At 35.0% G+C, this 22,903-nt stretch overlaps 1 protein-coding gene across 5 annotated transcripts in view; it reads right to left on the reverse strand.

Moving 5' to 3' along the window:
• LOC141455082 (protein YIPF5-like) overlaps positions 1–22,903 on the reverse strand; it is a 407,881-nt gene that overhangs the window by 342,965 nt on the left and 42,013 nt on the right. The window contains exon 5 of one of the 5 annotated variants that reach the window (XM_074129944.1): positions 19,511–19,549. The exons of the other annotated variants lie outside the window; for them this stretch is intronic. Coding sequence (XP_073986045.1) covers positions 19,526–19,549 — 24 coding nt within the window. The 3' untranslated portion in view covers positions 19,511–19,525. Of the gene's footprint in view, positions 1–19,510; positions 19,550–22,903 lie in introns of those variants that run through there. 5 annotated transcript variants of the gene reach the window in all.

Consider the following 22,903-nt stretch of genomic DNA (forward strand, 5'->3'; position numbering starts at 1 on the left):
AAATAAAAGTCACACGGGGCCAAGTCAGGCCAATAATGCGGATGGCCTAAAACTGGGATGTTGTACTTGGCTAGAAACGTCTAGTCAATGCAATGTAAGCTGGCGCATTGTCTTGATGGAGAACCCGTGACTTGTTCTTCCACAAATCAGGTCGTTTTTTTTCTTACTCTTTCATGGAGTTGAGCAAGCACCTCACGGTAGTAATGTTGATTAATTATAATCGATATTTTCATCCGTTTTGGACGTGGAAGTTCTCGGCCATCTTGGAAACGCTTGAACCACTCAAAAACTCGCACACGTTATTTACATTCATCGCCATAAACTTCTTTTAATAAAAGATAAGTTTCAGTAGCGGTTTTACCCAGTTTCATGTGAAATTTCACGACAATTCGTTGCTCTACTACACTTGTAGTATCTTGTTTTCGGCAAAACGAAACTAACACCTCTTACACAAACGACGGTTCCGGTCAGACAGATTTCTGTACAAACACGTGAGACCCTGCATTCGAGAGAGAGAAGGCTTTACGCTGCACAGTTGTCAGTCGTTAGGATTTGGCGCATGCATAGTTCTTCTGTAGCAGCATCAGTCTCGTTATTTAATAGCCACATATTTTCTTCGATCTAAAATTACATCGCAGCCAACAGAGCCCAAATACATCGATGGGAAGATTTACTGATGATTGATTTAAAAATAATTAAAAACAATTTCTTAAGAATGTATTCTTTGTGTGCTAGAACATGTTCAGCAAAAAGAGAGTAATCCATGACCATTATGTCTATGGCCATTAGCGCCCATGAACTGTTATGCACATTTATTCTAAAATTTAGGAAGTGGAGAAAAATGAAGGCCCTTTATTTATTTAGCGAAAAGCTGGTAAATTGTAAGAATACACAATTAACGCACTCATTTTAAGGTAATTTGCCAAACTGACTTAGATAGAAATGGACTTAGGTTATGGTCCTATAAGAATATAGCAATCAAAATTCCCCTGGATATGCTGGTAAAATGAACTCCAAATTCTTCCTTAATCCCAACTCGCTTCGAAGGGCATCAACTTCCCTTTAATTCAATATTCCTTGGATGCATCTATAATCTTCGATGGATCACTACATTTTTAAAAGAGAAAAACAAAAAGAAAGCAATGGGGAGAGGATCTTTCCAAATTCCATCCATCATCTTCGGCTCTGTAAGCCCTTCAAGCCTCAATCATATATAAACATGATGAGAAGTTGAAAACATAATTCTTTAGCTTTTATCTTTCTTTTCCCTCAACCATCTTATACCTAATTCAGCCTCTTGTTCTTCTCCAGTCTTATTAATACTTGAAGAGTAGAAAACGGCTCTAGCAGGGGAAGAAAAAGAAAGACTCGGGCTCCTTATTTATTAATAAGTGAGAGAAGAAGTGGGAATAAGTACCGAGGGAAAACTAAATGCAGCTTCTTCGAATGAGAGATGGCCACAAGATTAGATCATAAGTCTGAAAATGCTTAGAATAATGTTTACTCTATATTAAAAATTACATTTTTAACACTCACATTATTTCATCTTGTCGTAATAAAATTTAATTGTTACTATTTTTGAGGAGGAAAAAGCATAAAATTTACTCATAAAATTTAAATGATACTACCGCTTAGACGTATTTTTCTAATTTGAAATTTGGCTTAAATTCTTAATTCCTATTAATAGTAAGTATCTAAACAGATATGGATCCCCTTAGGGGGAAGTGGATTAGCCACTTCTTCAGGGTACTCGGCGTCCCTGCGGCTAACCCAGCCTAACAACATGAACATGAGCAACATATACTGTTACACCCCCAATACATTTACACTGTACACACTGGGCACAGTCATCTGCACAGTCAGGTGGGGCTTATTAGCTCGGAACCGTTGTGCAGATTGTGTCAGGAAGAGAAGAAAACAGTCTCTCACTGGCTGTTCGATTGGGATGCAATCGAGTGGTTACGCTATAAAACCTTTGGAACTTTGAGTCCAAAGGAGATAGTAGCGCAAAAAGAACTAGTAGGGAATGCCCTCAAACTCTTCAGTAGGGGACGTTTCGTCTACTAGATCCAAAGGGAATGGTACAATAAGCCTCTTTAGGCTGCCATGCCATGGGCATAGGTCCCGTCCCGATAATCTAATCTGATCTAAACAGATATAGAACTGCATTAACAAGTTTTTTCGGCGAAATTATACAAATAAAAGTATTTTTTGACTTACTTCATTTTTCTTATAAATAAACAATATCTAAGAAAATAATTAAATAATATGCGAGACTAAGATAGGAAGAAATAAAAGAAGATAAACTACCCCATGAAAGCACTCTACGTGAACCAGTATTTCTAGGGGACTACCTCGGCGAGTTGTGGTACATAAGGAACTTGAAATCTTTATGAAGAGTAGAGATTTTGGCGCAAAAATAAGCATGAACTATCTGGCAAAGTAACTTGAAGTTTCTAAGCTAGCATAGAAATATAGTTTTTCGTAGATTCGGCCAAGCCACACAGCTCTAGTCCGTCTTCTCAGAAACCTCCGAATACAAAAATCCTTGAACAACATTCTTGACGACATCTGTGACGATAAAGCCGAAAAACTTTCCTGGGCGTCGCTGAACCGCAGGTAGTGCTAAATTCGCAAAAGAGTTGAGCGATATACCATCTCTATATGGAGACGATCGTATTACGCAAGCTCCACCCAGTTTTAGCGGTATCCCCTGAAACTTTAAAGCCTTCTCTTCCGTCTACTTCTCTGCGGCTCAACGTCTCTCAAAGAAGAAAGGAAAAGATCTCTGAGCCGCTGCTGTTCTCGAAGTATCTGCCTAAGATATAAGAGAGGAGAATAAGATAATAGGTAAAAAATACTTCTTCTTCTTTTAAAGGAACTAGGATGTCAAACGCTGTAATAACTAAAAATGCTGCTTGCAATACAGCTTCCTTTACTGTGCTAACGCGGTGACACTGTTAAATAAAAGATATCGATCAATGAGTACAAAACAAGTTCAAAATTTGAATCCGAGCTGCCCGTTTTCGAGAATCACTCAAAATATTGAAAAATCGATTCACTAAAATTGCATAATCGTTTCAGTTGTACGATAAAATCTATGATACTTCTGTTTTTAAATTATGCTGCTTACATACATACAAAATTTATAATGAGCTCATTTTCAAACTCATTGGCCTCTGAACAGCAGAGATTTCCGATAAATACTCAAAAGCTTCTCTTAATTAGTAGAGAAAGAGACATTAAAGATTAGTTTTCTATTTCATATGACCTATTTCCCAATTGACGTTGTTCCAATTGATTTTATATAAAAATGATGAACAAGTCTGGACATGACAGTTTTAGTTTGTTGTTTACACCTCGTTAGTTTTCTAAAAAAAAAAAAAGTATTCATTCAACAATTCAGCAGTTTCAATTGATTGATAGTAAACTGAAATTAAAAAATCAAAGAAAAAAAAGAGTAAAAACCCTTCAAATAATAAAATGGAAAACCTTTAAAACTGTAAGTAGATGGAATAAAACAACAGATCAAGACTGGGGAGGGTAACTGTTCCAAGCAAAATAACCTCAAAGAGAAAAAGAAGAAGAAGTTTACTCTCTGTTTACAAAAGAACGTTTATTGCTGTAGGACAGTCTTATTTATTAACTCTGCAAAAAAGGATAACGTTGCAAAATATTAAGTACATTGTTGGCAACAAAGAGGAAACAATGTTTTCGTAATTAAATTTAATATAGCTATTAGATAGCATTTAATTTATTAGAACATAATGGAAACATTCGCTTCAGTCCAAATCACCTTTACTGTATCTTTATTTAAAATTAATTTGTACAATATAGCATTTCACAGCTATTAGTTGGTTGAGTATAGTTTGCTGCAATTACTTGGCCATTCTGTCTACCGAAGTAGATCCTTTTCACTTGAAAGTTGATTACTTAAGAGGGAGTACGCTAAGGGAAAGAACCTAGACCACGATTAGTATAATTAGAAAGACTCTAATTCTCATAAACGCTCTCAAATTCAATCCCTACACTGATTACTCGTTACAAAACCCTTCTCAAATCCATCAGAGATAGGTTTTTAAGTACTTGTCCTTCTGTATTATCTCAACTCCAAGTACGCTCAATCTATATTGCAAAAAAAGCGTGGATATTCTCCCAAGATAGTGGCGCCATCTTTCTCTGATTACTCTTCAATTCCCCAAGTTGATATTGAACGCGCTGAATCATCTTAATGTTAAAACAGCCACTGATAATAATGTCTAATAATCAGTGCTTGAATGTTTCTTAGATCTTTTTTCTTTCATTTGATGATCTAAAAAGAATCTTTAGGTCTAACATCTCTTTGATTGGACGCTGATTTAAGTTTGGTGCACATCATGTCTAATTCTTCCCACCTTCGGGTTCCTGGGCCTTCCGAAGTGTTAAGCAGTGTCACCTTCGCCTGCTTTTCCCGTACCTTTTCATAAGCCTTGATTCCTTGATGTACCTGAATCTTTAGAAAAAAACTCACTCTACATTCTTACATTCATTTAACCAGCTTTGATGAACACAGTTTTTTTTTATCCAGGGCCTACAAAGCAGATACCGTAGCAAAGCTTGTGCAAGCATTGCTAATCAGGGAAGAGTGCAAGGCTTTTGTGAGCCAGTCGGTTGTAGTGTCTTTATTTCTGTCTACACCAAAACTGGGCAACCTTTTATCCCAGTCAGCCAACTTGCGATTATTTTATTTATTTTTTTTGAAATGTTATAGAGGCCGCACCGGTGAATTCAAAACAACATCCTTTGCAATTTCTGCTCTTCTACGATTTCCCTTTTTTTAAAAAAAAAAAATTGTAGGCGCCACGGTAGCCGAGCGGTTAGAGGCGAGACCTGCGAAGCTAATATATGTTGTGGTACCGGGTTCGATTCCCAGTCTTAGGCCTTGGATTTTATTTAATGGTTAATGAAAGAAATTTACAGTAAAGTATGTTTGCTAGTTGCCTCCGTCCACGACACCTAATTGGTAGTTAGACGTTAAGCCCCGCCTGAAAAACTAGGCAATTACTTTTCTTTACTACTTAAAAAAATTTGTAATGAAGTTTCACAATTAAGCCGCTTTATATCTATTTTCCATCAGTAGAAAAATATGTCGCCTGGTCTACATAATATATATATTATACCAAATACATGGTATTTGTAAACCATTATGAAAAGCAATTCTAATGAATTTCAGCAAAAAGACTGCAATTCCAGCGTCTTTTTAAAAAAAAAAAAACTATAAAGGCTTTTTTAACTAGGCCATACGGTGTTACTTCATACAATTTATTTTCCTAGGAACCTAGATAGATCGCCGTGCAATGATGGACAGTACTGTTGGTAACCAGAGAACATTATCTAGAAGCTGGCAGTGTACTGAAAAAGCTCTAGGCATCAATGGCATGGATAAAGCTTGCCTTAAATTAAGAAAGAACAAATAAGTAAAAAAATAGTATAGACGAGATAATAGCTGCTAATTTCCCTTGAGGCCACCCTTATACCACTTCCAAGTTCATGAGATTTAATTAAACAATTTTCATGTGCAGCGCATTTTAAGAGAAGCAGTACCAAGCGTTCCATTTTAAGTCCCCAGGCAGATTACTTTAATAACTAGAAGTAGGGCTTGCAATGAGAGTAGGCCTACGGAGCTGTGGGGGCCTAAACTGGGGGGGGCGATAACAATAAAATTAATTAATAAATAAGTAATGGAATCTGGAGAGGCGAATACCCAACGAAAAACACCGTAGTTATATTATGTCGAAATGTTTTCTGTAGCCTAAACACATTGTGTGAATTCCCTTGGCTGCCAACGTCAGCAGGAGCTGAAGAAAACATTTACTTTTAGGGGCCACATCTTTAATCGGAATCCCATTAAGGGCCCCATCACAATTACAATACAACTTCTAGAATCTCGAATATTTGTTTTTTGAAAAAAAGTAGGTTATATAGGAATGTTTGGCAGAATAAAAACCATACTTTAATAACTCGGAACCTCAGTCACATCCATTTTGCTTTGGTGGCCTGCCCAGCTCAGTCTCTTCAGCCTTCAGACTTCCTGTCTCTTCTGCTTTGCCAGCTAGACTCTTCTTTTTCGTAAACAAGTAGATTATGGTCACATCTTCCTGATAGGACTAGGCGGATCAATGCTTAGTAGAGTTGGGATCTTGTTTGTCAAATAACTTGCTTCTTAGATGCTTCAATAAACCGAAATACCATTCATTGGCTACTTCTATTTTTCACTGACTTTCATCAGAAGTGATATTGATATAGAAAAATCAAGTAAGAAAACTTCGTAACCTTTAAAATTGGCATAAACTGCTGGAATTAACATAATTAAGCTGAATTGTGCCCTTGGTAGATAGGTGCTCAATGAACTGAAAGGGATTTTTAAAAAATGTTGGCAAACGAACAACCTTAGAAAAGAAAAAAAAATAGGAAAATAAATCGAACCCTTGTACTTAGAAGATAATCCCTTTAAAATCGCTACCCGTATCCATTAAGGGTTGAAAAAGGGAAGGAGCAACAATTTAACGTTTAAAGTAGGTGAAAATAATTATCAAGTCTAACAGTTGATATAGTGACTGTAAGGGCTTTAGTTTCCAAGTAAGGTTTAGGGTGTCGAGACGCGTGCTGTTAGTGAAAGAGAGGGCTTTTGCTAAGCCCACGAGTCGAGTCTCTGCAACCAACCTGGGCCTTTAACAATGTTAGAACTACCCAGAGATGCTTTCTTCTTTCTTAGAGCAAGTACCACCAGCAGAGTAACTTTGCCAAACTAATCAAATATCACCACAATACCCACTTTCTTCTGCAATACCACAATTTATCTAAATCTAGCCACAAATAGACTGGTTTAATTTATCAAGTGATTTTTTTTTTCTTTTAATTATTTCTGTTCTAAAGGGCTAAAGATATTCAGAAAGAGCTACAACCTTACCTTACTAAGTAAGAGATTTCCATCTCTGCAAGAGGAAATGGGACGCTGTTTCCCTAACTACGTAAGAGACTTCCATCTCTGCAAGAGGAAATGGGACCCTGTTTTCCTTACTCCATCAGCACAATGTCCACTTTAATGAGATGCTTATATTTTTAACTTTTATTTAAACCAAAAAAATTTAAGACGCGTCCGACATCTGAGGACATTGGCGCCTGGAGCTTTTTTTTGAGTATACTGTGGTCCTAAGGACAGTATTCTCTCGTTGTCTATCAGCGAACAATAAGCTGTAAGAAGCTCCTAGGCACAGAAAATCCAAGGACCTGCATGAAGCTGGATTCTCCAAATGTGAATCCAGTCCGCAAACTATTTGAGCTGGTTCATTCCACGCGAGGTTAATTATTTGTGTTGTTTAAATGTATGATCTTTGTTTTCTTTTATGGTTTAGAACACTAGATTGCTGGTTTGCAGGTGTTTGAAACTTTCTTTTGTCAAGTCTTCGGCTCAGATTGTGCCCTCATGAGTGTCTCTAATATTTTTTTAAATAATTGCAACACTTCCTCTTCTTATCAAGTACAAGTAATTTTTAAAAAAATAAAAAACTTGAAACAAAAACTACGTAACATTATTTTCAGAAGTATAGTGTAATTAGGTGCGCAGATAGTTCATAATTAAACAATGGGAGTAAAGTGAATTACCTAGCTCATTTTATTAGCAAGCTGCCTTCTTCATTAAACACTAATTTATTACGGAGAGAAAAGTTATGGAAGAAATAAAAGCAATTAAACTCTTAAAAAACACTTCAAGGCCAGAGCTAAAAGAAATTAACATAATTCTCAATAAAGTATACTTATCATAAAAACAAGACTATTAATTTTCTCCCAAGTTCAAAAAGTGAAAATTATGACAATCGCTTTAGATTTTAAATATTTATGAAGGTATCAAAATGGATTGGCATCATGTTGAGTGGTTCTTTTTTTTAAAAAAAAATGCTGTATCTACGAAGCTTCTTTCATCATCTTACTTCTTGTCGTTTATTGGCGCTATAAGCAAAAAAAAAAAAAAGATAACAGTGAACAGTAGAAGTGAAGTAACCACAGCAGTAACACTCCAAAACATTGAACTATTAATTACTCTTTTCACTAGAGAGGAGATCAAGAGGCTCACTCTCTTTTAAGACGTCTTGTTGGATTGTCAGGAAGAATTCTAAAAGAGAGATTTTGAACTAGAAGATTTGCGTGTAATTGCAGATTGAAGTGGAGTTTCCTGCATCGGGGTTTTGGCGTCTTGGGTGGTAAAAAGGTATGTTAAGATCAGTGTTAGAGGTATAAAATGGAGCGTTTACTGTGGATCAAAGTATTTTAGATTAAAGAGATTGAATTCTTTGGAGATTGGAGCGTTTGGTTGAACCCCACAGCTCTATTCCATACGCCCAGCTGGGTTTTAAAATAGAAGTATAAATCAATCTCTTGTTGACCAGAGAGAGTTTTGATCTATCGTCTAAGAGTCTTTTAAGTTGTCGATAGCGTCTGTTTAGTTCTGTTCTTTTAAGTCTAGTGTGGGTTCCAAGAGAAAAAGAAACCCTTAATGCAATTTTTGCATACCTAAATACTGCGTGAATGAATCAATCTCGATTATGTTATGTCCTGATTTGTGCAGATGGAAAAAAATGGCAAACTGTTTATACAGACGACGAGGACGAAAGTACAACTAATCTGCAACAATTTTTTCAATAAATATACCCGACTGGGACCTCGAACTGGTGTCCTTCCTTATCAAGAACAAGCACAAATTACTGCATCGAATTTACCAAATGTAAAGCACTTTTAAACAAATGCATAATCTTATTTTTAGAAAAATGCAACAATATCTTCATTTATTCATTCAAACAAAATTAGGTTAGTGACTCAATTACTTTTGGCTAGCAAAAAGAGGGCCAGTATATTTAATATAAATATAAATAATTTGTCAAAGGAAGTAGAATTGTATTTGGGCCTAGCTTTGTATCTTCTGAGATTAATTAATATTAACCTTGCTACTGTGAATCAAACATAAAAAATTGTAAGAAATGTTCATATTTAACCCCCAAAAAAGGTAAACCAATAGATTGGCACTTTTTTGAAGAATTTTCGAAAGCTCCTGATGACCGGCGCATTGGGTAACACGTAACTTGACTATTTTCTTAAATAATTAGTGGACACGAAACGCTATTTGGAAGGGATTATCAGATAAACAAAAATTAGTAACAGAAGTTGAACATAAGATCTGACTAAAAAAAAGAAATGTTTACAGTAGTAAATGTTTACAATTACCCAAATTTACCATACGTATTAAGGAACATTACACGCAGACAACAGTTTTTAAGGAATTATAGGCCTTTTTTGTCAGCTTTAAGAATCAGAATTTATGTTGTTATTGAATCCTGGAGTTGGTTTTCTTTATAAAAGAACAAAAGCTCCTAAAAACCAAGCTTTAGTATGGACTCTGAGATAAGCATTTTCTCTCAAGTTCAAACTATATAATCAAACTTTGTACCTTTCAAGTTTTGTTTCCTTCTAAAAATAAGAGGGTATTGGTTTTCAAGAAAATCTTCTACATTATATTATTCATTAATAAAGATAAAAGTTATAAAAATTCATGATTTTTAAAAGTTTCCTTCGTGAATTTTCTTGTTCATTTTAACAAGAGTAATAAAAATACTGGTATAGAAAGAAAATAGAACAAAATTTAATGGCAAGTTAAGGTCCTCCTTCCCCTAAAATGCAGATGGCCGAACAGTGTTGGAGGAGGAAGACACCTTATTACTTTTTATGATTCCTTATAGGTGATGAACTTTCCGTACGTGGCTAGAACTACTCCTTAGTACAAGAAATAAATGGGAGTGTAAGCCCGATTTAAAATTCATAACCCGACATAGCTGGGGGTGAATTATCGCTGGTTAATAATGCAGAGTGTTGTGGGCAGGGTAGTGTGGACTTGTTGGCTGGAAGATAGGATTAAGTAAGATTGAGTGTGCAACTGGAATGGTGAGAGAGGGGAATTGTCGGGATAGAGGGGCAAGTGAGCCAGAGCGAGAGAGCCAGGGATGCTGCGATGATCATGATGGACTAGATCTTTTGCATACTAATTTCACTCCTCCTTCCAAACTTCCCACCTCAATATTGGCTTACTTCGGTACAAATCCTGTTCTATCTATCTGACGAACTCAACTGTCTGTTACTTCGAACAACGTGTGCTCAGTTCAGCGCAGAGAAGATAGTTACCATTTAGGAGGTGGGAATTCAACCAGTTTTATAACGTTCCACAATGTGGTCCAACAAATAGACTTCGACTCCATTTGCATTCATTGGCACTCCAAGCCACTTACTGCTTGTGATTCGCTCCTTTGGTGATCTCCTATTCAAAATATCATTCTGCAAATTTCATTCCGATTTCCCTCTATTCATTTCTAACCTCATTATTTTTTTTACTTTTTTCTTTTATTACTAGAAATGGGAAGTATGTGATCGAGTCGAATTTTCTTTTCAAAAAGTGAAAATTTAGGACAATCGCTTTAGATTTTAAATATCAATGAAGGTATCAAAATGGATTGTCATCACGTTGAATGGTTCTTTATTAAAAAAAAAAATACTGTATCTACGAAGCTCCCTTTAGCATCTTTACTTCTTGTCGTTTATTTGTGCAACAATCAGCGCGTTGGCGCTATAAGTAACAGTGATAACAGAGTAACGAATGAAGCAAACGTGTGGAGAAGTTACCCCAGTAGAAACACTCCAAAACATTAGACTATTAGTCACTCTTTTCACTTGAGAGGAGATCAAGAGGCCACCCTGTCTTTTAAGGCGTCTTGTCCGGGTTGTCAGGAAGAGTTCTAGAAGAAAGATTTCGAACTAGAAGATTTGTATGTTATTGCAGATTGAAGTGGAGTTTCCTGCATCAAGTTTTGGCGACTTGGGTGGTAAAAAGGTATGTTAAGATCAGTGTTAGGAGGCGTTTACTGGTTTACTGTGGATCAAAGTATTTTAGATTAAAATCGAGTCGAATTTTCTTAGAAAGAAGATTTAGGTGCTTGGATGTTAATCAGGTGCTGCATCTTTTGTCTAGGACCTTCTAAAATTCTAAGACTTCTCAGTTACCTCAAATTTAAGAGAGTGATTTAGATTTACTTACTGCTTACTTAGCACAATAAGCCTGATGCTGCACTGCATCTCAAAACTTATAATTAAAAAAAAAAAAGACAGACAGTTGTATAAGGGTTGATCGTCAAAAAGTGCACGAAAAGACGTAACATTGTAAAACTTTGACAATTTTTTTTTTTCTTATTCTATAAAAGATAAAATTCCCAAATTTTCTTTAAATTATAGGACAAACCCTCCTTTATAACTGAAATTTTTTTGCAACAACCCAGATCTGATAGATTTCGAGAAAAAAGTTGCTGAAAATGAGCAAAAACGGCATTTTCAGAAAATGTTCTTGTTCTTCTTCTTGTTTTGTTACATGAAAATGTATTAACATTTATTTCCCCGACATTCAGAGTTTTCCAAACAAGTATTTCCTGCAAACATTCAATTTGAAAATTTTATAAGATCTTTATAAATAATTCCATTTACGAATGAATGTAAGATAAACAATAAAAAGATATTATATAATAATAGGGGAAAGGCAGTATTTCTCTAATAATTAGTGTATACGTTCGAGTAAGTCTCTAAAGGAAGGTATGTTGCGTACGTTTGTCAGTCGATATGTGCTGTTATTGCGGAATGGGAAAGCTGATGAACTTATACAGCATATTGGGATAATCTGGGAGAGAATATGACTTCCCTCTTCTGCATCCCCAACTTCTACTATCTTGCCATTCTACTGGCAACAGCACATACACATAGTTTATATATATATAGCTGGCAGACATTACACATAGCGCTATACTAGTAGGATGGTAAAGTAGAGTTTATTCTGTTTCAGAGCCCTGGAATTGGAATCCTCTAGAGCTATCTAATAATGATTTCATGTAAATACGTAGCACAGGCTCCGCCGTCTAACCCTTCCTCGCCCATCAAACTTGTTTATTGAAAACAGTAATGATTTTGTTGTTGTATGTTGTTGCAATGGGTGTTGTTATGTGTGGGGATATGTAAATGTGGATTATTAGCTAGGGAGTGTTGTGGAAATATTGCTGCATCAATAACAGCAGCTATATACTGTCATCCTCAACTCTCCTGTGCTTGCTTTCAAATCTCTTTCACCCAAATAGTCGCTTGCTTTTAACACGTTTCCAAGCATATTAGCGCCATCATTCTCTCTGCCATCAAAAAAAGAAACGAAAACAAAACGAGGAATACAAACTCATATGACTTTCACCTATTGAAATTAGAATAATATAAATATTTGTAACAGACCGTTATGCTGGCCATTCATAACATCCACAAAATATTTGTTCAATAAAGATTAGCACACCATTTAACTTGAATTGACTGTAATAGGAGGTTTCAAACTATTAAACATTAAATTTTTAAAAGTTTAAGAAGTTTTATAATCAAATAATTAGTAATAAGGGAAGAGATAACTAGACGGTTAGCGTATTGGATTCCCACGCGGAGGACTCGGTTTCAAATGAAGCTGCTGACCCTTAGATTTTTTTTCTCTTTCTATGAGCTTCTAACAGCTCTCCTGTCGGGTGATGGACAGTGTTGTCTGTAACGAGAGAACACTGTCCGGAGGCCGGCAATGCACTAAAAAAGCTCCGGGCGCCAATAACCTCAGATGTTTGTGGCACCTTAAATCATAAAAATAAATAAATAAATAATAATTGCCTTTCCTAAAAATATGCATATCTTTACCTACTTAACATTACATATTCATTACATTGTGGGTAGATCATCTAGATTAAGAATGTAATTGCAGGAGAATACATTAAAATTTAATATTTACAAACTAGATTAATTATTAATTAAATATTATTTTTAACGCTTGAGTACTAGATGAAGCGAAGTGCATAATTGCAAAAGCAGCACTACAAAAATGGCAGACAGATTACAGTAACGGTAATAAAGGGAGATTCTATAAAACTATGGCAGATCAGTTACCTAGACAACCATGGTTTAAGGGGAACTGTCACTAATAAATGGGTTGTTACAGACAATAAGCAGGCTGAGAGCGAACCACGCGGTGTGCGGATCGTATCTTCACAGGATCAACAAAAGGTCCTCTCCTCTTTGCGGAGACTGCAATGAGGAGGAGGATTTCAAACATATAATAATGATATGTCCACGTTATGTAGTAGAAAGGAAACGAATGTTTGACGACATATACAGGTATTTAGATGCACCATTTCGCTACGAAGACGTAATATTCTCCACCAACATCTATGTGCTTAAATCTATAGCAGAGCTAGCAATGAAATATAAATGTATTTAAAAGTTATAGCCGATTAGAATGAAAGCAAGAAAATGATTAGAGAAGGATTACGTGATTTTAATTTCGGTTAAGCTATAAGGATGGCAGGAATATAGAGTACTGATCCATCCATTAGTTGTAAGGTTTATGTAAATAGTTGTATATAGTAGAGGGATGAATGTGTGAAGCGAATGTACTTATAAGTAAGAATGGAGAGTGAGTGATATTCTAGTGATAAGCACCTAGACGATGCTGGCTGTATGGCGAAAGCCAATGCCAAAAAAACAACCCCCCCCCCCCCCAAAGTACTAATCAATTGAATCGAACAATGAACTTAAACCGATCAATGCTTACTTCTTACTGCTGCCATAAATTTGCACTTAAATCATATGCCAAAAACAGAAAAATATATTTTGGTATATGCATTTTTTTTTTTTTTAACAATGACGCCGTAATTGTGATTTTTTTGTTAGCATTTTTTTTAAACTGTGAATGAATATTTTAATACTTTTTATCACAATCTATCTAAGTTAAATGGGCGCTACAATTTACTGAACAAATATTTTGTCTATGAAAATGGCCAGTATAAGCGTTTTTGGGCATCTAATAAATTGTAAACAATATTAATAAAAATTTAATGCAGAAAAAATTACTTTAATGATACTATTATTATGAAATTGGAATAAAACGTAAGCTTTTTCGTACGATTCTAAATGGCTGAAATTACGAGCTGAATTAAGAATGAACCTTTGGGTACTTTGTGTACCTTTTGTCGCTTAATCAACCCTTACTTTTTAAACTGTAAGCTTTTTTTTTAAAGGAATTTAATTAAAGAAATCGACAAGTTATCATAGACTTGTTTCGCAAAATGTTTCATAATATCATCACGTATTTTCTGATTCACAGTGAGAGAAATTAGATAGCGAACACACGAAGTTTGCAAAAAATAAAAAAAGTTTTTAGTAAACAGCAGCATAGTATTCAGTATCTCTTTAAGTTCAGCAGACCGTCGGTGTTTAGCCACCCCCAACCCAGCCTTTTTCAGACACACAAATGGAAATATGCAAGCGACAAATATTTACACAACTCAACTCTCACAAACATGCATAGAACACGTATGTATATCCTTCCACAACTCCAATGGTATACAAACATATACACCTACACATACTTGGCAGGAACAGGGCTAAGGGGGCTGGTTTAATCAACGTCCGCATAAAAAATATCCAACGCCTACACCTTCCGCCACCCCACCATTGGCCACTTATAAATACCATCCACATATCTATTTCACTGTATCCTTTTTCCGTCCTGCAAAACACACGAGAGAATGAACGAGACAAACATATGCTTCATATTTACGAGTATATAGTGCACACTTATCTACTACCACAAGGCCTATCTTTTTCAAGGCCAATCAGAAGGCTGCTATCTCTTTTTTTAGCCAATTACACTTCAATTATTGTAGATAAAATATGATTGGGTACACAAATGTGATTGCACCACTTCTTCTTCTTCTTTTGGTTAAAACATACAATTGTTTGTTTACAAAATCTTGTACAAATACTCGCATGAATAAGATAATAACAGATCATAAGCAGCCGATGATGAGATATTATTGCTTGAGGAGTTGCTTGAGCATTGGTTCAGTTTAGACATCAAACATCTTTTACACCAAAGTATTGAACTATAATTTAGTGCATTTTCATGGCTAAAAAATTAAAACGAGAGATTTGGATGTTAACAAATTTTATTTATCACCATGGAAATAAAATATGATTTACAATTCGAGTTAAAAATTATATAAAACATAATTAATTTAAAAAAAAAGTCAAAATTTATTAGCTCTTATTACTTATTTACTTATTATTTGTTGCTACATTAATTAAAAAATTTTTGATTACCTTTTATCAATGCGGTAATATATTTTTTATATATTTTGATATTTTTAGATTATATTTATATCATTTTTAATTCGTATTGTAGATAATGTTTTATTTTCTCTTTGATAATTTTTAAACACCCAGATCACTCGTTTTTGTTTTGTAGCCCAGAAGATGAATTGAATATTTAGTTCAAAACGTTGGCGTAAAGATTTTGCTTTTAATAACAGGCCAAAAATTTAAGATTCCTAAATAATCCTATTCTTTTGGTTTCCTTCTCACAAATTTTTCTTTAAACTCCAAATATTTGGGACAAAATTCATTTTTACCATCATTACACGGTTTGTGACCGCAAAATACGAGGGTCGTTTGAAAAGTCCGTGCAAAAATAAAAACTACTTAATTTTTTGGGGTAAACCTTTTTTATTTTTCAACATAGTCTCCTTTTAGGCTTATACACTTCGTCCAACGCTTCCGAATAATAGGATTTGTCCAAGTCTGAAAAATAGCCATTCGTTTCTGCAATCACCTCCTCGTTTGAATAAAATCTTTTTCCCGCCAGCCATTTCTTCATATTGGGGAACAAATAGTAGTCCGAGGGAGCCAAGTCTGGAGAATAGGGGGGATGTGAAACGAGTTGGAACCCTATTTCCATTAATTTTGCGACCACAACTGCTGAGGTGTGAGCTGGTGCGTTGTCGTGATGGAAAAGGACTTTTTTGTGGGCCAATCGTGGGCGTTTTTCTTGCAGCTCGGTTTTCAAACGGTCCAATAACGATGAATAATATGCACCTGTAATAGTTTCACCCTTTTCCAGATAGTCGATGAGGATTATTCCTTGCGAATTCCAAAAGACAGTCGCCATAATCTTTCCGGCCGAAGGAACGGTCTTCGCCTTTTTTGGCGCAGATTCCCCCTTGGTAACCCATTGTTTAGATTGTTCTTTGGTCTCAGTAGTGTAGTGATGTATCCATGTTTCATCCACAGTGACGAAACGACGCTTAAAGTCCTGCGGATTCTTTTGGAACAGCTGCAAACCGTCCTTGCAACACTTCACACGATTTCGTTTTTGGTCAAGCGTGAGCAATCGCGGCACCCATCTTGCGGATAGAACGTTCAGCGTCACTTGTGCCCATATGGCCACTCCGAAAATTTTGAAACCACTTATAAACTGTTCTAATCGAAGGTGCAGAGTCACCATAATGTTTATCAAGCTTCTCTTTAGTCTCCTGAGGCGTTTTGCCTTTCATAAAGTAGTGTTTAATCAACACACGAAATTCTTTTTCGTCCATTTTTTGAAAATCACTCGACTTCCTCGATTCAAACGAATGCCAAACACAAAGAAATAGACCGATCTGGCTGAAACTTGGTGTGTGTTCTTCCAAGAGATGCTACTAACTAAACATAACCTCGATACGCGCCAGTGGTGATATCTCTCTGACTTTGCACGGACTTTTCAAACGACCCTCGTAATTCTGAAATGGCGACACCTTACAGGGGAAAACTACCCTAAACTCTCTCAGAGGACTGCCTAAAAACTTTTATTTTTATTTTCAAGAAACATGGTTAAAGTAAAAGACCTAAATCCAAGTCTTTATAAATACAAAACGATAAATCCAAGTGAACGTAATCGATAAATAAATATTTCTTTATACAAACGAAATTTATTTTAACTCAGACTGAGATAAGACTCAAATCTACATTGGTCATAACTACAGAGAAAGATCTTTTCTTGCTTATTCAAAACGTAGCTTCTTCTGCAGACCATCTTCCGTAGAAAACCATCGCCTACCCCCACAGAAAGGTTCATGCCCCACCACAAAAGTGGATTTAAGATCCATGTCTTGCCAAGGAGTCGCGGTCATTTCTCATTCTCCTCTAGGTTAACTTCATAACCCATTTCACAGTGGCGTATTAAATCTATTCATCAAATTAAAACCTTCTTTCTAGTCTTTGTGTGTTGCTGATGAAACCAGTTAGTTTTAGACGCCCCCACAGTAAGGTTATCAAGGAACTAATGTTTACAAATCCAATTGCTTCGTTTTGATGCAGAATTCCTTACAGAATTTAATTCTGTTCTGAGTGTTGAACTGCTAAAACAAAAAGAAGAAATAGAATCCCCCCCCTATTTTCCAAGCGAGTTTTCTAGTTTTTCCTAACAGATTCACCAGAAATTTTCTATTAAACTTTGGCCTAACGATGGTAGATGACCTTTGGTTTTAGGAGAATACTGTTTGATGTTTACTTTGGTTCTGGAGTTGTGACTTCACGCTATCATCATCAGTACTATTTTTTGTTAATGTGAATATGAAAATACTGATAATCTTTTTTTTTAAAAAAAAAAAAAAAAAAAGAGAAAATGCAGCATTTAATGAAAATTAATTTGCTGTAAATGAAAATCAGACGAAAGTGATCAGCCAGATGCTACTTCTGTTAAGGTCAACCAGAAATTTCGAAAATTCTAAGAGGATTGTTTGATTAATAATGTATGACATACTCTTGGTCTTCTAGAATTATAGACTATTCATTCATCAGCTTACAGCAGAGATCAATTCTTTCGCAAGACTAACCACGGCTTTACGTACACGCGATTTGCTTTCCTTATCAAGAAGGCTGCTACACTCTTTCATCATCCATCATCTCGGTATCAACATCATTCTCAAGTTAATCCATAAACATTTTGCTGAGCTATGTAAAATAATCATCAATATATTCAGCTGTAAAGTTAATCAGTGATTCGGTGAAACATTATCCTTGATCGGTTGGCATCAATTCGGCCAGTCTCCCAGTAGTACACCTGTTATATTGCGGAAAAAATAATTTTCCTTAAATTTTTGATTTTTTTTTTGTTTTTAATTAATAACGGTTAACATTTGTCCGCTTTAGTTTAATGTAATTTTACCTAAAAACGTCCTGGAGTTATAAAAATCGTTTAATATAATAAAACGTCTTTACAAAAAATCATTTTCATAAAACAGATACTTGAAGACATTTCAACGTTATAGAATCAGTTATTCAATTTAAAAGAACAAACTTTATTTTTTATTACTATCATCAGCTCACGTCCGGTCTATTTTCCTGCAACTGAGGTAGTAACATTGAAATGAAATGACGATGAAAAACTCTTCATTGCATATTCAATTTCCGTTTTAATATTCACAGCAGTTTGATGGGTTAAAAAAAAAATAAATAAAAAAAAATAAATTTGTACATTTCACAAAAATAGGCCCATTGCTGTTAAGGTTTATATTTATTTAATTTGATTGGTTACTTTGCAGTAACTAATCCTTCAACGCATGGATTTTAGTAGGAACAATGCGAACAGAAACTAGACTTTTAGATTGCAACAAAATTGTCATCCCCCAATACCAAATCAAATTTTGGAAAACTTAATTTAGTCTCTCATTTTGCTTTGTAGTTATTTCTTGGTTTCTTTACATCAAAAGTTTCGATGTCATAGCAACATCTTCAGCACATTTCTTCTTATTAAACTCTTCACTCTAGGGCAGTGGTCCCCAAACTACGGCCCACGGGCCACATGCGGACATTTATCCGGCCCTCGCCGCTCATTCCAGAAGGGGCATCTCTTTCATATGGTGGTCAGTGAGAGGAGCACTATATGTGGCGGTACCGCAAAGCGCTGCGTCGCTCATGTACAGTATTACTTCCAGTGTAGCGGGACGCACGCGTCACGGCTCCGAAAACAGTGTAAAATAACAGCCAGAAGTAGGAAGAAAGGCAAAGCACTATAACTAAACCCGGACATTGGACCATCTCATTAGCCCAAAAGCAGGTCCATAGTTCCTACAGAAATACTGGGCAGTTTGTTGATTTAAATTTACTTCTTCTTTATTTCAAATATTCTATTTGTTCCCGTCTTGTTTTTTTTTTACTTTAAAATAGTTTTTTTAATAGTCCGGCCCTCCAACGGTCTGAGGGACAGTGAACTGGCCCCCTGGGTAAAAAGATTGGGGACCCCTGCTCTAGGGCGTATAAAATTTTTTCTTTTTGAATATTTATATCACTTTATCACTGGGTAATTTCTTCAAAAACTATTTAATACATCCTCTTTTAAAAAAATAACAATTAAATCACAAGGATGAACAAATAAATGCCAGTGACTTCCTCACAACTAAACACATATTACACACAGACCGATCACAATCAGTCCATGAACAGACAAGACAGAAGACACACAAACTCTCTTATGATGTAAAAACAGTATATTGTAAATTAGTCCTGAAGATGACCTACGACACGCGGGGCGATTCAGTGGCCACCTCGTTCACCGGATTTGACACCTCTAGACTATTTCCTTTGGGGATACCTGAAAAACAAGGTGATTATTCATAACTTTTTTTCTTTCTTTCTTTATTTCTGCCTATCTAAAAGCATTTCTAAATCTAGGTGTACCAGAATCAAGCCGGAATTGCAATTGTAGATGAACTAAAGCAGAGAATAATAGATACGTGTAAGTCGGTTAAAGCCGAATCTATTTCTTTTGCAGTAAGAGGCAATTGGCAGGAAAGAGCATGCCTATGCATCTCTAATGGTGGAGGCCATTTCGAGCATGATCTGTAATATTAATGAGGAATAACATTTATAATAAAATAGTACTTTTCTTCTTATTCAATCAAAAAACCGTTATAATATTATCATTTTGAAATTTCTTATAAGAATCATGTTTTCATTCATAACTTCTAAAATATCGCTCACAGAAAAAAACCGTTCAAGTAAATTTTTCTTTAAAAAAATAGAGGAATCTATTTCTGAAATAAAAACCACACCTTCCCATTTGAAAAAATGAAGTTGGTGCCTGTATCTCGCTTCTGGAAGCACCGAAAAAAATTTACAAATTAAATTTGGATTTCTAACAAAAAACTAAGGGAACACGTATTTTTTAGTTTTTTTCAAGCTATCTTAGTTTCCGAGAAAAAGTCGTTATCCATATAGCTTGGGACACCCTGTATAATGACTGAAACTGACAGTTATTTTTTTCATCCTATTGAAACTATGAATCAGTCACCAAAAATAATGAACAGTAATTTTAAACACAAGGTTTACATAAACTACATAATATATCTTTAAAATATTCTTGTTTTGTTTTATATTTTTTAGGTAGCCTTCATTTTCTTTAAAAAATTTCCCCTAGCAATAAAGGTTCAGCCATTTTTTCAATATATAAAAATAAAATTTATACGTTCAGGAACGAAAACGAACTTATACGAACTTATGAACTGAAGATGACGCAACAACGTTGAATTGTACGAAATAATAATAAATAACGAAAAAAGAGACTAAAATAAATCGTAAAAAATGTTGATTTATACAAATATAATAGAAATTTAACAGATTCTTGGTCTATATAATGCATAGAGACCCACAAAAAAAGAAAAAAACATTTAAAGTTGAGGAAGTGTGTGGCCAAACGGCTTACGAGGCGCAGTTAAGGGTAAATTATGTTTTGTTCTTCTTTTTTTTAAATAATAACTAAATTAAATACAACTTTTTTAATAGAAACAATTAATGCACACTGCTTTAAATTTGTTTTTTTTATGCAAATTTTTCAAGAAAGGAAATATTTAAAAAAGTTAAAAGAGATGCTGTAAAAAGAGGAAAAACTGAGGGAATATTACGGAGTCTTAAGAGATTTGAAACGATTGCCAAACGCCTGCCCTTTCTGAAATGGAAATCCGTTAAAAACGGGAGCTTCTTCCCTTCTTTGCAATCCAAATGGAAAGCAACATAGCTTTAACATGCTCCCACCGGGCCAATACATTCCTAGTTTTTGCTTCTTCTACTTCTTCCTCTTTCTTCTTTTCACTTGCCTACTTCTTTTTCAATTGCAGCCAAGCTGCATCCTTAATAGATACATCCTACACAATTTCATATCTTCCCTCTAATCCCTACACATTCCATTTCTACTCTATGTATATATCTGGCATAGCTTTGACGCTTCGAAAGTCACTTTTATTTTCTTCCCATCTCTTCCTATATTCTAACTTCTTTTTACTTTATCTTTTCCACAATCACGATTTCTAGACATTCTTATTTAGTTGAATAACCTACTTTGTAATGTGTTCCTTTCGCTTCAAACAAGTAGATATTTCCTTTTGGAATAACCTCATTCCGACAGTACATGTTCTTGAATGTGATTCAGTAATTGCACTTGGTTTGGCACTTTAAATTCAAATGCACCAAGATACCTCTGAGTGAGTGAAATTACACTTTTTATCCTTACTCCTTATCTTCTTAACGCTATCCTCATCCTTCCTACCTCAGTCTAACCTTCACACTTGTTATAAAAGTAACGTTAAGAATGTGACCATTTTATTTTTTTCTTTTGAAATTGAGAATTCCAGTTAAGATTTAAATTAGTTTCCTAAGCCTTTGAGAAAATATTTCTGAAAAATATAAATGTCGTATTTCTATCTCTGCTTGAATGTATCATGTGGGAGTATTTCTAAATAATGAAAAAGCAGTAGACATCCCCATTTAAGAGCAATCATCGTATTTGATTCTTAAACTCACTGGTAAAAAAGTCCATTTTGGTGACTTTGTAAAAAGTTCACTACATAATTATTTAAACAAGCCAGGCCATAGCTGGTATGAAAGTACTCCATAACTTTACAAAGGCCACTGCTAACTGTGGATAATATCTGCCATTGATTGCACGGGTTTATTAAAAGATATTCAGTTCGCAAAGTTTGCATGAGGTTTTTTTCAGGAAGAGTACAATGCAGCATATATTTTGTCAGTGAAAAGGTAGAGTAAATACGTGCATATAAATAAATAGGTGCATATCATTGTAAAAAAAAATAACTTCAAGCCCTGATAAAGAACTAAATATAGTTCGATTCGTTGGCGTAATTAGTCGTTTCTGCTAGAGTGTACTAAAAATATTAACGATTAATGATCAAGAACTGTTATCGTGTTACAAATTTCCCTTTAAATTTGGAATCCTAGCGTTGATGTATCGAATAATTGGATAAATGGATTTTGATGGATGGAAAACGTTCTTGGATTTGTTAGGATCCGCCTCAATACGTGGTAATCTTATTTAAAGCTACATCCAGCTTAAGCCTCCAGAATTAGATAGAAACCTTTTCATTAGATAGTGCTATTTGATCAGAATTACATGTTTGGGCTTCCCATTTCTTCTTTCATTGATGGAAACCTCCTAATCAGGTAGTGGCGAGCTCCTAGATGAAATGATTATAAAGTTTGAGCTTCGATTATTGATCGAAACTACTCATTAGATGGTGCTACGTATTTAATCAGAATAACAAGTTTGGGCTCCCTGAATTCAATGGAAACTTCCTTATCAAACGGGGAGTATTGTGATAACTAAACGACATCATAATAAGGTTGAGGCTTTCTTTTATTAGATGGACACTTCTTTGTTATACGGTGTTTGGGTTATCTAAGTGGAAAACCAAGTCTGAACTTCTAGAATTTAACGGCAATCTTCTTGAATGGTGATATCTATCTGTTATTGTAAAGCTTCTCGAATTTATGGAAACAACTTATCGATATTAAAAGTTAAATTCGAAAATCGAGCTTAAACTTAGTGAGTGATTTAATAAACAATAAAATTTTCTCAGAAAACCGACATCTAAGTACGCATTTTTGTTTTAACGCTTACCAAAAAAAGTAAAAATCAGAAGCTGTAAATACTTAA

This window comes from Rhodnius prolixus, unplaced genomic scaffold (assembly GCF_049639745.1).
Source record: "Rhodnius prolixus isolate KJV_2025 unplaced genomic scaffold, Rpr scaffold_21, whole genome shotgun sequence".
Taxonomy (NCBI): Eukaryota; Metazoa; Arthropoda; class Insecta; order Hemiptera; family Reduviidae; genus Rhodnius; species Rhodnius prolixus.